This window comes from Phoxinus phoxinus (genome assembly GCF_949152265.1).
Source record: "Phoxinus phoxinus genome assembly, chromosome: 1".
Lineage (NCBI taxonomy): Eukaryota > Metazoa > Chordata > Actinopteri > Cypriniformes > Leuciscidae > Phoxinus > Phoxinus phoxinus.
The window spans coordinates 28,909,468-28,923,093 of NC_136876.1; the positions used below are offsets into that span (position 1 = coordinate 28,909,468).

Here is a 13,626-nt window from a genome sequence, read left to right on the forward strand (position 1 = left end):
ACCCTCATTTTCTCTTTCTTTTTAGTCAACCATCAGGGGAAGAAACGAGAATGATGATTGGTTCCTCTATTATAGAGCAAGATCACTCCATCTTGCTTCTTCCACATCTATCTAGAGAGGTTTTTCAGCCCAAAGCTATAGATGCCTTCATTTCAACCCTCCAGACAGCAGCATAAAATGCATGCATACATGCTTGATTGTAATGAAAGAGAGGTGGTCATGGGTAATGAGTGAGAAACAGAGAGAAAGAGAGTATGTGAGAGATATAGAAATGATGTTAATTTTATTGAAAACAATCCCATGTCCCCACTTGACAGACACTGTGGTCATGAGCCTCTCCACCCTCCCAATTCTGTCTCAGCGAGACAAGTCTTTGGAGAGATGGAGTGAGTAAGTGCTTGAAAGTAACGAAGATGATAGAAAGGGAGGATGAAACACAAAGAGAAGGAGGACAAAGTACAGCCTGGGAGAGTAAAGCAGAGAGAGAAACGCGTTCATCTCTTTATTTTCTGTCTTGTCTCCACAGCAGTTTACTCCTCTTCCTTCTCCTCTCCGTGTGTGATGACGTAGCAGATGTTCTTGTAGTCAACATTGCCAGCCACATCTGGGGGGAAGGCGGCAAACAGATTCTTCATCTAAAGGAGGAAGAACAACAAATTTAGGATTAAACAAACATTAAAATGCTTTTAGAGACTCTAACTAATCTAGGAAAATAGATTAAAGTCCAGATGAAACTGAAGAAACACAAAGAGAAGGAGGACAAAAACAGCCTGGGAGAGTAAAGCAGAGAGAGAAACGCGTTCATCTCTTTATTTTCTAGCGACAGATCTGTTTTCTATATTGTGACGGATTTCCTTTACATCTGAACGAAACGGATTGTCAAAAAAGAAAAAAAATGTAGGATGGGATTTGGCAGATCTGAAGTCCTGCATATGTCATCAGAGAAAATTATGTTTTGATTAAAAATGATCATTTAATTAAGTTAAAAAAGAACGTTTAACAAAAATAAAACATACATGGATGAATCATTTACAATAAGATAACCTGCATTTAGAAAATAGGGTAGATTCTCTTTTCATGCCGACTTTAAACTCCTAAAGATGAGCAACATCTGATCTCACCTCCTCTGCAGTGAACCTGTCGCACTGAGTGGTCAGAAGCTCCTCGAGGCTGGAACGAAAGAGAAAGAGTAGCAGTCAGATATGCAATCTTTCTTTTTTTTCTGCATGGGAATAAAATGCCAGTGAATATAGACTCACAATTCCTTCTTGATGGTGCCAGTGGCCTCTGGGTCCAGCACCTTGAAGGCAGACACAATGACGTCTTCGGGGTCAGCACCTTTCAGAGAAACAGAGAGGGAATTATACTGACTGAATATACAATGATTGGAAAACCAAAGGCAAATGGACAGAAAAAGGGACTTTTGCATACCCTTCAGCTTCTCTCCAAACATGGTGAGGAAAACGGTGAAGTTGATTGGGCCGCTGGCTTCCTTGATCATAGCCTCCAACTCCTCATTCTTCACGTTCAGCTGACCTATAGAGAGAGATGAGGACGGTCAGCACAGATATATGGATGTATTTGCAAAGTACGCACAACTGACACAAATCATAAACGCACCCATTGAGGCCAACACGTCCCTAAGGTCGTCTTTGCTGATGATACCGTCCCTGTTCTGGTCAATGATTGTGAAAGCCTATGTGTGCAGGACAGAAAAAAAGAGAAGAACATTGTTACAGGAGTAGGTCTGAAATGAGGCTGCTGACAGTTGCAAACCAATGACTAATGAGTCGTATCTGGAAATCTTCCCCTTGCAGGCTTTCTTATTTGCCTGACAGTAGTAAAATGTCCTTCTGAATCACGTGAAACTCAAGAAGGGGCTTGAATACTTAACGGCAGCTGCTGCTTCCACCCGGCCCCCACAGAGACCCTCACTGATCCTTCTTTCCATCTGGGAGACGTGTTAAGTCAATCCCAACTGTAATGTCAGACATTCCTGAAGAGGAACTTGAGAAGGCTGTATCACTTACTAATTTCACATCCTTACTTAGCTCCCTCGCACACTAGCCTGACGCTAATTCCAGTCACCTCACCCTTTTAGCATGTGCTCACATAAGTGTTGGAGATAATCATGCTAAATCATGTTTGAAAACCATAACTAGAGACAACTACTGATAAATATACAATTTTCTCCAGGTTTTTATTTTGTGCTTGATTTATATGTAATTTTTGGGGCCACTTTCTGTTTTTCTTTTCTTGCACCACTTCAAGCGCCCTAAAACATGAACCTGATTAACAATAGGGTTTTTTTTACTCACACTTTCCTTTGAGTCCAAGATAGAGGCTGTTATTTACTACTTTTATCCACTTATCTTTATCTTTTTATTTATCACTTTATCTTGTATCCATTCCATCTTATTCTCTTTTATCTTGTCTAATATTTCATATTCTTTTCTTTCTGTCTGTCTCTCTGGCATGCACGGTGATCTTCAGGTATCAGAACAGACTCTGACAGATGGGAGGGCAGTGGAAAGGAAGGCTAGATTAAGACGTTCTGTTGACTCTGTCCAGTTCCTCAACTATACAAGCCTTAATATAGATACAGTTCGACCTTTCTCTTAGTAGGGGTTAGCCTTCGATGATATTAGCATTAAAAGGCCAGTTCTAAAGCAACCTCTGTGACAAATCACAGTGGTCATTTATTGCATTGATATATGAACTGATATATGCTAACATTTACCCCCATCAAACTCATTCGACTTTGATAATCCACAATAAAGTGAAAGATTGCAACTTCTAAAACGATATATATTAATATATATTTGAGATATAATGATCTCAAAATATGATGTTTGTTAAGTACCAATGTATTTGACATGGTTGAATTAGCGTGATTGTTGTATTGACAAGAAGATCTGAAAAAATATTTACCTCCTTGTACTCCTGAATTTGGCTCTGCTCAAACATGGAGAAGACATTGGAGGAACCCTCTCCTCCACCACCTCCCCTCCTCTTAGCCTTCTTGGGTGCCTACATATGCAAAATAAAATATATAATAATAATAAAGTTGTTAACGTTTAACACAGTAGTGCATGCAAATAGAATACATGTATAGTGCTAATTTTTGACAAGAATCCATATCAACATAATTAGAAAATCAGAAAATGAGACACTCACATAGCAGTGCCACACAGAGCTTATAGAGACACCAGACTCTCAATCATAAGAAATTTTAACACATTTATTGATAATAAAACAGTATGAAAAGCTACATACTAATGAAACAGATTTATATGAGTGATATAGCCTACATCCAAAAAAATATCTTTGCATGAGTTGCATAAGTTTGCATAAGTTTACAATGATTATTGACCTTATTGACCCTATTCAGTATTTTTGTAGCTTCAAGGGCATCATAGTCAGCTACTGGAAACTGTTGGATTGGATTGTGTATTGAATTTGATCCAAAGTACCTTTACATTAGCATTATGATTTCTGAAACAATGCTGAAACTTACAACTTACTATATACAAACATACAATATTTGTCCACTCAATAACTTAACTTAATAAATTACAAAAAAACTGCATATTATGGGAAGTGAAAGCAAAACCACTTAGTTTTGCAGCTTAAGCATTAACTTCCTGGTTCCAGTAACGCAGGTTCAGAAAAAGTGCCCAATTTATCACATCCTGTTAAAGATATTGTCCACAGTTCAATTATCCAAGACCCAGACGCCGATTCAAAACGCGAGCTCTCCTCCACGTGACCCTGCTGAGAGTGAGGCTTTAGGTCCTTGGTTCCTATGTGTCCACCTAAATGGTGTGGCCAGGTAACAGCTAAGGTACTGGTTACTCACCATGCTGGGACGGTGTGAAGTCTAAGAAGCTCAAAAAGTGAAGACTGAAGCCGAGTCCTGTAGAGTCCTGCTCCCTCGAGCCTTATATACTGCCGAAGGCCCCTTGCTAATTATAGATCCAACCTTAAGTGTGGCTTGGGAAACAGCAGAGAGAAAGAGGGAAACTATGAAAGGGGAGAGAGATGAGGTAGGGGGAAAGTGATGAAGGAACACAGGGTGGGATGCACTATCATCTTACAGTCCTTAGAAATAGCTATTGGAGTCTTGGAATGGGATGAATCTGATACTAATGGCAGCAGTCTGCGTGTCTCACGTAGACTAATAAGGACATGGAGACGTAAGGGACTGTTTGAGCTTCGCACAATCACATAACTCAGTTTGAAATGAATGAGCTGTAACCATAGACACTGAGGACACAACTCCCACCGCTATATTTAGATTAGTGGCAGATCAATATTGGGAGGTTGTAATAATATACTGACTGATTTAAATCCAGAGATTTTTTGAGCCAATGATAAACTTGTGTACACGCCCCCATCTGATTTATAAGAGGCAGTTCTGGCGTCAAATCATAACCCATCCCATCGGCTCTTTCCAAGTCAGCCCTAATTGAAAATAGGGTTTTAATGCCTTTCCTAGTATAGTGGTGCCGTAAGATTTGGGCCCATGTCCCCCTGCCTCACCCTGCCACATGGCCATGCCTATATTCAGCACTCTCTCTCTCTCCTTGGCGCTCTTTGACCTCTCTTGGCCACTCTACAGTCACTTTGAGGTGCAATTGGTGGTGGCAAATGGGAATCTGCTCTGTGAATGGGCACATAATTATCCTCTTTTCTTTTAGTCTGAGATGATCAGCACAATGCAGTTCAGTGGGGTTGGTAGGGGACACATGAAGAGAGGCTTAAAACAGGTTCTTTTGGGAAAGCGGGGGCAATGGACAGCTGAGAGCGACCAAAATAGCACAACAAACTTGTCTGCTTCTTGTGCTTGCCTTTTCTTCTCTGTTTAATCCATCAGTCATTTCCTCGACCTCTTCTGATAACTCCACCGTTTGTTGTGCGTTCCTTTCCCCTTTTAGATTAATTTGATATCTTGTGAGTCTGTCCTTTACTTGTGTTCCCGTATCTAGATATTGCCTAGATCTTTCATTGTTCTATTTCAGAAATCTTTAATAGAATAGCTCAGCTGTAGTTATTTATGCAGCATTTTTATGAAGTGAATTTGTTTTAAAATCAGAAAGTCATGCAAGTAGTGCATTTGTGCATTAAATTATTACATATAATTATAAAAAAATTATTAAAAATTACAATATTGTTCATTAATAATGATCTTGAAAAAGAAATACATACATATAGTGATATAGTATTGCATTTCCTGTAAATAACTATATATATATATATATATATATATATATATATATATATATATATATATATATATATATATATATATATTGTGTGTCAATTTATTGGATTGTGTATATGCATGTTGTATTGGTAATGACTTTTAAATTTAAGGTAACATTGATAACTAATAATTGAATCATTGATGCAGCTTAATGATTAGACAAGACAAGTTCTCAAATTAGATATGTATAGCCTATGCTATATTAACACATCCCTCATATAACTATATATGGTGGAACAGCTTTCAAAGTGTGTGTGTGTGTGTGAGAGAGAGAGAGAGAGAGAAAGAGAGAGAGCGAGAGAGAGAGAGAGAGAGAGGGGGGGGGGGGGGGGTTCTTGGTCAGATGATGTGTGGACCTTGATTTGAGGTATTTTATTTCACAGTAGAATGATTTAGGTCTTCAGTTTAGGCCTGTTAAGTATGTTCGCTTCATGAATGATATGGTTGTACACATCTGTGATTTAGTATCTTCATAGGCTGGCCTGTAGGCCACTGTTTTACTCATCTTTGTTTTTTTGTTTATAGCCTGTCAAAGTGTACATGTCTATACGTACAGTACGAGTTATGTGTAACGTGATCTGATATGTTTCTTCAAAGCTGTTTATCATGACAGAGATGACTGGAATCCGGATGAGGTGAAAAAGGCCGCACCATCGCTATAGGGGTTAGGCATACCTCAGGTCTGCAATGTGCAGAGGTTATGGTTGAAAGGAGGATCTTCATGTTGCATCCAACACTGAAGGCGTTGGTCATTTTGTTTCTGTTCTTAGAGCTCTGATGTATGCTACAGAATCTCCATAAATCTTCATAACCTGTTGTGATTTTATTAATCATTACACTAACCACAATATCTGCCTATACTGAATTTTTGTATTACATCTACTCGCCATACTAAAACATTTCCCCACATGTTGACAATTCGATATATGTATATATGTGTGTAAATATATATATAGTTAAAAAAATTATATTAACACTCAAACCAAACAACCACTGATTTAAAAAAAATCCTTAATGCTGCTGTGAAATATGCAGTGTTAAAAATACACTCAAAATGTTAAAACAGATCTTTACAGAATTTATTATAATGTACATCAGAGGATTAATACTAAAAACATTGCATCAAATTAATCTGTCAACAAATTATCATTATCATAATTATCATAAAATAAATATTATAACAAAATGGATCTATATTAATTTAAGACAATGTGTTGTGGATGCAGTTCATAGAAACTGTGAATATATCAAACGTTTATACAATAAAATGCATCTAAAATGACTTCTATTACATAATGTGTTGACTGTTCCAAATGTGTAAAGTAAACTAAAAAAAAAGAGGCACATCTATATCCCCAGAGAATTGAGGTGATGAGAAAAAGGAAGAGCAGACAGGGCGTGTACCGTATTTCAGTTTGTTTGTGAAACCTCCTGAACTGAGTGAAACAGGTTTTGTAAGGCAGAACTTAACAGTCACTTATTCTTTAGAAAATCACATAAGTTAATTTACATCCTTCTGTCAAATAAAAGATGAACATTGAGTACGAATCCTGACCTATTAACATACACGATACAATTACTTTCATTTTACTGAACGTACATTTTCAGTATTTTCAGTTTTACATTTTTCAATTACCGGGCTCCCCCAGTACATAATTTAGAAGATGTAACAACAATTTAAATATTAATCATTGTTATAGAACTCTACAACTAACATGTAATCTTAAATAAAGCAAATCCTCAATCCCTTCACTAAACATGCATGCCATCTGACCTCATTTGGCAGTATTTGAATTGCTTTGAATGCAATATGATTTTTTGCAGTTATGTCCGCACATAAATGCTGGGTGTGAAACTACTTGTGGTTTGGGTCTGTTTTATGACAGTTGAAGCAACAAGGAACTAGGCTGAGATGGGGGCAGAGACGTATAGGCTGACCACAGAGAGGAAATGAGAAAAGTCATGCAGAGCTAATCTACATACCTTCATACAATTCTTCAGTAATACATTTCATGAATCCTTAATACATTAATGAATCCATTGCTTTAGAAAATGATTTACTATTTTGATGACAACCTAACCACATGCATATGAATATGCACCTGTACAAACCAACAGAGGGCACTCTAGCCAAGATCAATGAGGTCCTCCTCAATGTATCCCACTTCCTCACGCTTCTTCTTCAGCCAGTCAGCTCTTAGTTGCTTAATCTCATTTCCATAGTACTCATGCAGTTTACTAAATTCTTCCAAAGGATCAAAGCCCACAACTGGCCACTCCCCGTAAGATGGTGCCGGACCATTTAAGGGAGTGACGTGGGCATTTCTCTTGGGCCAGAGCTTTGGAGATCTCTTACTGGTAGTTTTTAATTGAATAGGAGGGGCATGAAGACTGTAGCTGATGGGTCTGTTCGGCATAGATGGAGGTGCTGCTGAACTAGCGCTGTAGCTTCGCCCATCTCTGGGCACTATGGAAGTCCCATGTACGAAATAGGGTTGTCCTGTATTCCAGGAAGCCATTATCTTATTGGGTGTAGAAGTCACTTCTGAGGTCTGGATTGAATCACAAATGCCTTTGTCTCTTCTAGCTTCTGTTTTATTGAGAGCATAAACAAATGTAATTTAGACAAGATGATTGCATTCAAGCTAATACATACAGCCACACAAAACGCATGCAAGCACATAAACACACCTTGGTAACGTCTCTCCAGGTCTCTGACAATCATAGAAAGGTAGATGTGGCTAGCGCAGAACAGAGCGCCGATCCAGCTCTCCTGGCTGTTATGATCATCAGCGGCTAGTCTATAAGTGCGGAGGCCTGGTCCGGTGAACACCAAAGAGAAACAGAACTGACCGTCCGTCTCACATGCCTGCACCATGCAGCCCTCCAGAACAATCACACCCAACAGGTTACGATCGCCTGGACGCTCCTGATAAAACAACAGATTCCCCTTCAACACAAACCAGCGGCGCAGGTAAGTGGTGTTCCTCTCTCTCTGTGGAAAAGAAATGTGGTTAAAGTTCAAACACAGGTAGGACCAGGAAGTCATTTCAATTACGACTTGTTTAAAGAGAAAGAAAATGATTCTAGAGTGAACAGAACAGAGAAACGCTGGAGATGTGAAAAATGTATGTAATGCACAGAAGACTGGTAGACTTCTTAGTGTCACTAATTAAGAAATAGACCAATGGCATGCTTTTAATAAGTGTCTATAAATTATAAGTGTAACAGCCTTGTTTCTCCAGTAGTACCATCTAGATAGTGAGGTGGTTTATTTTGAGTCTGATCAGAAACATTGTCATTTAAACAATGTTATTATTGGAGATAATTTACAATAACTATTTCCTTATCAACTCATATAGTCCTGCTTGCCATCATCGTTTTTACTCTAACCATTTATTGTCACCCTTGGGGGCAATGTGTTTTACAGCAGTGGAGTACAAGCGCATACAAAACGCCATAAACATTAATAAATATTTCAAATGTACAATAACCTAAACATGCACCTTTTTTCTATTTGAATTGAGCAGGGAAATACCACATAGAACAAATGGAAATTTAAATCTGTTTTTGCTAAAGGGAATCTATACAAGGATCCTGAAGGTAACTTCTGATTAGATGTGTTAGATATAATGTTGTTCGCTTTCCCAAGCACCCACATAGTAAAGAAATCCGACAACCTAGGCAGTTTCAATCCCAACACTTTGATAAAGTATACAGCACTCACCAGTGCATTTTACGGGTTAAAAAATATATTTAGCATTTTACGGTTTAGATAGAGTCAGCTGTTTCAAATTAGCATTCTAGGTTAATGTAATAATATCTGGGTAAGTTAAACTGACAAATCCAGGTCCTTACCTTTTTGTAGAGGTAACCCTCCTTCTCTACAGGTGAAGTGCAGGACAGGTAATGGGTTAGAATCTTCTCATGGATCTTCATTACAACGCCACCTGGCGTTCAGCCGTGTCCTAGCGTGAGCACAGGGAGCGAGCTTTACAGTCAGCAAAAGAAATTACAGCCCATGGACAAATCGAGTTGCCTATCGTCATTCTTTTCAACAGAATAAGATTAAAATTAAAAATAAATAAATAGCTATTTTATTTAATTTTTTTTAGAAAAAGGAAACGTGCACATCTAATCATGAGTAAGCATTATAGGCTATATCATACGTGATCAACCTGTCTATCCGGTTCACACGGAGTCAAAGCACTGCCACGTAAATATTATGTATCCATTTTAAAACATCAATACGCTTTGTAAAAGGATAAACAAGGAAACAAACGGTGAAAAGGAATTGTGAACTGAACTGTGACAGACCACCTCAATATTTGTCAGGTGCACCAACTTACTTCTGTCAATGCCTTTCCGTTGATTTATCGAGGGTATCCATACGACCTTAGTGGAAAAACATAACTTTAGGCCAACCGCCTCAATCCTGGCAAAGACCAATATTATTATTTAAGTTTCGTATTACCAGCGCGCGCTCTCGCGCCGGTCTTCTAAGTGTTGAAATATAAATAACGCGACCCACTTCCTGGTAACAAAAGACGATGCCCTATTCTCTTTAGACTAGTGAAACTGCAGTGGCATGTGCGCTTTCACATCCACAACAAATATTAATGATGTGCAAATAATAGGGGAAGTAAATAAATAATTATGAATAAATAATAAAAACAGATACTGCGTAGCTATGTTTCTAATTTAGGCTCTCATTAAATATGTACTAGATAGATTATGTCAGAACTGTGCCTTTGGATAGAAGTGGCTTTTGCACACAGTCGCTGCTGTTCTGCATCTCAAATGCACTTTTCCTGTATTTAGTTAGAGACGCATCATATTTTTGTGTTTCCAAAGAGTGAAATGTTCCCACAAAGCATACAAGCCAAATGCTCAGATTCTCGTTTGAAAATAACAGAAGAATAATAGCTCATTTGGAAACGTAAATCAAGAGGTTATTGTTGTAAAAAAAATACAAGCATATCAAGTAATGGACGTGAGGTCACACAGAAGTGAATTAATCGCAATGAACGTCGTTCAACCGGTTCTCCTGTAGGTGGCGATAGAGATTCGACCAGAATCACACGAATGACGTTGTTCCGGTTTTAGTTTTGCTTGAATGGCGCAGCGGGGAGAATAACATCCAGGTAACTATTATTCCAACGTGTGTTTTACACTTTATTAGCATTGGTTTATAGCTGACCAGTCCGTTAAGCGTGTGTCTAAGTCAAGTTAAAGTTAATTTTATATGACTTTTGAACACGTTAGCTAACTGACACACGCTCCGAACGGACGCTCGCAGCATTAGCTCAAGCATTGCTCCGCTGTGTTGAACATTTTAAACAATTAAATTTAAGTTTGCAATATTCCCACTGGTTCACCAATCCAATGCATCCCATACACGTTTGTGTAACGTTTTGTAGATATTAAAGAATTAGGCCTATACTTAATACACATCTAGTTAGATGTAACGTTAGTTTATTTGTTGGAGCGCAATTAAGTGTCTTCTAGCCAACTGCAGTAAGCTTGGTTGTCTATGAAGTGTCTTTTATTGGCTTTTACAAATTAAACAATATGTACTGGTTTCATTCATTCAATCTGTTATAAAGTCCCAGCATCCTGTTAAGAATATACAATATGTACCGTGTATACTAGACGTGTACACACACACACACACACCAAACACACAATGTTGTCTGATGTAGTGTCTTATGCCTCTTTTAGCATGTCTAAAAGGAAAGTTACCTTTGAGGATGGAGATGGGGAGATTACTTTGGAAGAAGTTGTTCCAAAGAAAAAGGTTGGCCTCATATATAACTCTTTATATTTCCTGTATATTTTATGTCCTGTTATTTCCATGCACGTTGTTATGCTGATTAAAGGGATTGTAAAATATTGTGAATGCCCATGCTCTTTTCGGGTTTATCCAATGTCTTTTTACAGATTGTTGTTGATGTAAGTGGCCCAGGATCCAGATTTAAGGAGAAACACTCATTGGACAGTGATGAGGAAGATGAAGGAGGGGATGGAGAAAACATCAGCAAATATGACATCCTTGCCAATGATGATGTGGAAGGTCTGTGAATAATTTGTTCTCATGCAGATTATTAAATAAATTAAGTGCATTCCAGAATGGTTTATCTCTTTCCTGTTGACCTTTGTAATGCCTTCCTTTTAAATTATTTATAAGGCTCTGGGATGTGAACATGTATACATGAACAATTTTTATGTAATGAATGGAGCAAAAGGTTGACAAATGGCAGTTTTTTGAAGCTCAAGGTTGCTTGTATTTTAGTTATGATTAATAGTACCGGTACTTAATATTTGTCTTTCACATTCTTTGTGTTTACAGGTCAGGAAATGGCAACCATTGACTATGATGAGGGGGTACGCATCACCCCTTTTAACCTTGATGAGGAAATGCAGGAGGGTTATTTTGATTCAGAGGGAAACTATTTTGTCAACAAAGAGGAAGATATCAGGGACAACTGGCTGGACAATATTGACTGGGTACATATTATTAAATAAATTCTGATAAATAATTGGGAATCAAAGCTTAAGCTCAAAGTTCCAATGTTTTTCTCACACAGGTTAAGATAAAAGAGCAACCTGTGAAAAAGAAGAAAGGCCTTGCAGCAAAGCGTAAGAGAAGGGTTGGTGATGAAGATGAAGCAGAGGAAGAGATAAAACGAGAGGCGCAGCAGAAAGACAGTGAGGAAGAGGAGGTAGAGGAGGAGAAAGTGCCAGCAGAAGACCCTCTGGCTACATACAGCCATTATCAACTCACAGAAGCCATCATTCAGCTGCTGCTTCCTGGAGAAACAGTGGCTGCTGCTCTGAGAAGACTTGGCGGTCTTGGAGGACAGAAGAAGAAAGGGAAACTGAGAGGAGGAGAGGAGGAAAAAAAAGAGACTTTGAACAGAGACGCTGATAAACTAGACAAACTGACAGCGTTGGCAGATAGACTGGTCGGGATTGGAGAGTTTGAAATTTATCAGCAGACGTATGAAAAACTGGCCTACAAGCTGAAGGGGTTGACTCAAGGGAAGCCAGCCAAAACGCTTGAGGATAAAAAAGAGGAAGAAGAAGAGCTAGACATGTTCGCTGATGAGTTTGATGATAGGCACGGTGCAGAAAAAGACGAGGATAAAGACAACAGCATAGGTCAGTGATTGGACAAGAATGTTATTTTGTTTTCTTTTGGTGTAATTCGATAAATCTTAAATGAACCTGTGTTTGTAGTAGTTGTCGTCACATCTTTTTTGTCGTGGTCACAAATAATCCAATCTAGTTTCGATGCAAACAAATGAACTTGATCCAACATCAGTGAAACTGTACATTTTAAACATGTTTGTAATTTTATTGTCACTCTTCATAATTATTTGATTCATGGCTAATCCCTCAGTAATAGCAATGTTTCTCTCCAGTGAGTGATGAGGTCATGTGGGAGTACAAATGGGTCAATGAGGAAAACTCTGAGCTCTATGGGCCCTTCAGCAGCCAACAGATGCAGGTAAGCAAACACACCTGAACTAGCACAATTTTGTTCAACTCATTTTCCTTTATTTCTATGTTAAATTTGCTATTAAAATGTAAAAACTGTGGCAGATGCAATATTGCTCTGTTTTTTAGAGCATCAGACATTGGCTTAACCAATGACGTGACCAGCGAGTTGTAGTCAGGCAGAGTGTTGGCAAAAAATTACATGACCATTGAGAAATATTTAGTATTACCTACATTTGTTACAATGTCACAATGATTTTGATTTATATTAAAGACAGACACTTTTTTGTGTGAAATTATACTGTATTATGAACAAGCGTATTATATATTGCTCTATCTTTTATTCCAGGACTGGGTGGATGAGGGCTACTTCAAGGATGGAGTATACTGCAGAAAGATTGACCAAGGAGGCGCCCCATTCTACAACTCAAAGAGAATAGACTTTGAACTTTACACATGATTTTTCCATGAGTCATGTTACTGATTTTATTTGATTTCTTCTTCCCTTCTGAGAGGGCTTCTCTGAAAAATAGTTTACTCTTCAGTAATTGTGTTTGTCTTATGTACACACATACACTAGTATGTGCACCTGTGTTTGATACATGATGTGTTTTAAAATAAAGACTTTTTTTCTGGCTGGATCCAACCTAATGTTCTGGTTAATATAATAGTATATAGCTATCATGACACATGCACTTTTGTAATAGCACGTTTATTTGATTTTTAATGTCTAATTTTTTTTTACAAGGCGCCGCTATTTTGTAGTGCACGAGATTCAATACATAGTGTGGTACTCTACATAAACCAACGAAAGCTTTTAAGTTTACATCGGGACAAAGGCGACTGTTTATGGCATCGCT

The 13,626-nt window shown here is 38.1% G+C and overlaps 3 protein-coding genes across 4 annotated transcripts; 1 reads left to right on the forward strand and 2 right to left on the reverse strand.

Annotated features, from left to right (window-relative positions):
* Nucleotides 1-257: 257 nt before the first annotated feature.
* Nucleotides 258-4,243, reverse strand: mylpfa (myosin light chain, phosphorylatable, fast skeletal muscle a). The gene is made up of 7 exons (XM_079607766.1): nt 3,860-4,243; nt 2,932-3,030; nt 1,621-1,696; nt 1,432-1,536; nt 1,260-1,338; nt 1,122-1,170; nt 258-635 (listed from the first exon to the last, which is right to left on the reverse strand). The coding sequence occupies exons 1-7, from the start codon at nt 3,860-3,862 to the stop codon at nt 531-533; spliced, it is 516 nt and encodes a 171-aa protein (XP_079463892.1). The 5' UTR covers nt 3,863-4,243; the 3' UTR covers nt 258-530.
* A 2,021-nt stretch (nt 4,244-6,264) lies between these two features.
* On the reverse strand, nt 6,265-10,303 carry pheta2 (PH domain containing endocytic trafficking adaptor 2). 2 transcript variants are annotated; one of them, XM_079587871.1, is made up of 5 exons: nt 9,741-10,303; nt 9,616-9,661; nt 9,125-9,234; nt 7,958-8,261; nt 6,331-7,856 (listed from the first exon to the last, which is right to left on the reverse strand). In XM_079587871.1, the coding sequence occupies exons 3-5, from the start codon at nt 9,203-9,205 to the stop codon at nt 7,393-7,395; spliced, it is 849 nt and encodes a 282-aa protein (XP_079443997.1). In that variant the 5' UTR covers nt 9,206-9,234; nt 9,616-9,661; nt 9,741-10,303; the 3' UTR covers nt 6,331-7,392. The 2 variants fall into 2 exon arrangements, with proteins under 2 accessions (XP_079443996.1, XP_079443997.1); XM_079587870.1 differs by having other exon boundaries at nt 6,265-7,856; nt 9,616-10,288.
* cd2bp2 (CD2 (cytoplasmic tail) binding protein 2) lies at nt 9,409-13,585 on the forward strand. Its single transcript, XM_079587737.1, has 8 exons — nt 9,409-9,601; nt 10,320-10,410; nt 10,988-11,063; nt 11,207-11,339; nt 11,616-11,773; nt 11,854-12,427; nt 12,691-12,776; nt 13,116-13,585. Exons 3-8 carry the CDS (start codon nt 10,989-10,991, stop codon nt 13,224-13,226), a joined length of 1,137 nt encoding a protein of 378 aa, XP_079443863.1. The 5' UTR covers nt 9,409-9,601; nt 10,320-10,410; nt 10,988; the 3' UTR covers nt 13,227-13,585.
* Nucleotides 13,586-13,626: the final 41 nt, after the last annotated feature.

What these genes read in the sequence shown, in the direction of transcription:
- cd2bp2 (XM_079587737.1), top strand. Translation starts at nt 10,989, where the DNA reads ATGTCTAAAAGGAAAGTTACCTTTGAGGATGGAGATGGGGAGATTACT. An exon ending in GGCTGGACAATATTGACTGG is followed by an intron (nt 11,774 to 11,853) that starts GTACATATTATT and finishes TTTCTCACACAG; the next exon opens with GTTAAGATAAAAGAGCAACC. An exon ending in TCAGCAGCCAACAGATGCAG is followed by an intron (nt 12,777 to 13,115) that starts GTAAGCAAACAC and finishes CTTTTATTCCAG; the next exon opens with GACTGGGTGGATGAGGGCTA.
- mylpfa (XM_079607766.1), bottom strand. An exon ending in AAATTCAGGAGTACAAGGAG is followed by an intron (nt 1,697 to 2,931) that starts GTAAATATTTTT and finishes CTGCACACATAG; the next exon opens with GCTTTCACAATCATTGACCA. An exon ending in ACAGGTTCACTGCAGAGGAG is followed by an intron (nt 636 to 1,121) that starts GTGAGATCAGAT and finishes TTCCTCCTTTAG; the next exon opens with ATGAAGAATCTGTTTGCCGC.
- pheta2 (XM_079587870.1), bottom strand. Translation starts at nt 9,205, where the DNA reads ATGAAGATCCATGAGAAGATTCTAACCCATTACCTGTCCTGCACTTCA. An exon ending in AGGGTTACCTCTACAAAAAG is followed by an intron (nt 8,262 to 9,124) that starts GTAAGGACCTGG and finishes TCTTTTCCACAG; the next exon opens with AGAGAGAGGAACACCACTTA. An exon ending in CCTGGAGAGACGTTACCAAG is followed by an intron (nt 7,857 to 7,957) that starts GTGTGTTTATGT and finishes TCAATAAAACAG; the next exon opens with AAGCTAGAAGAGACAAAGGC.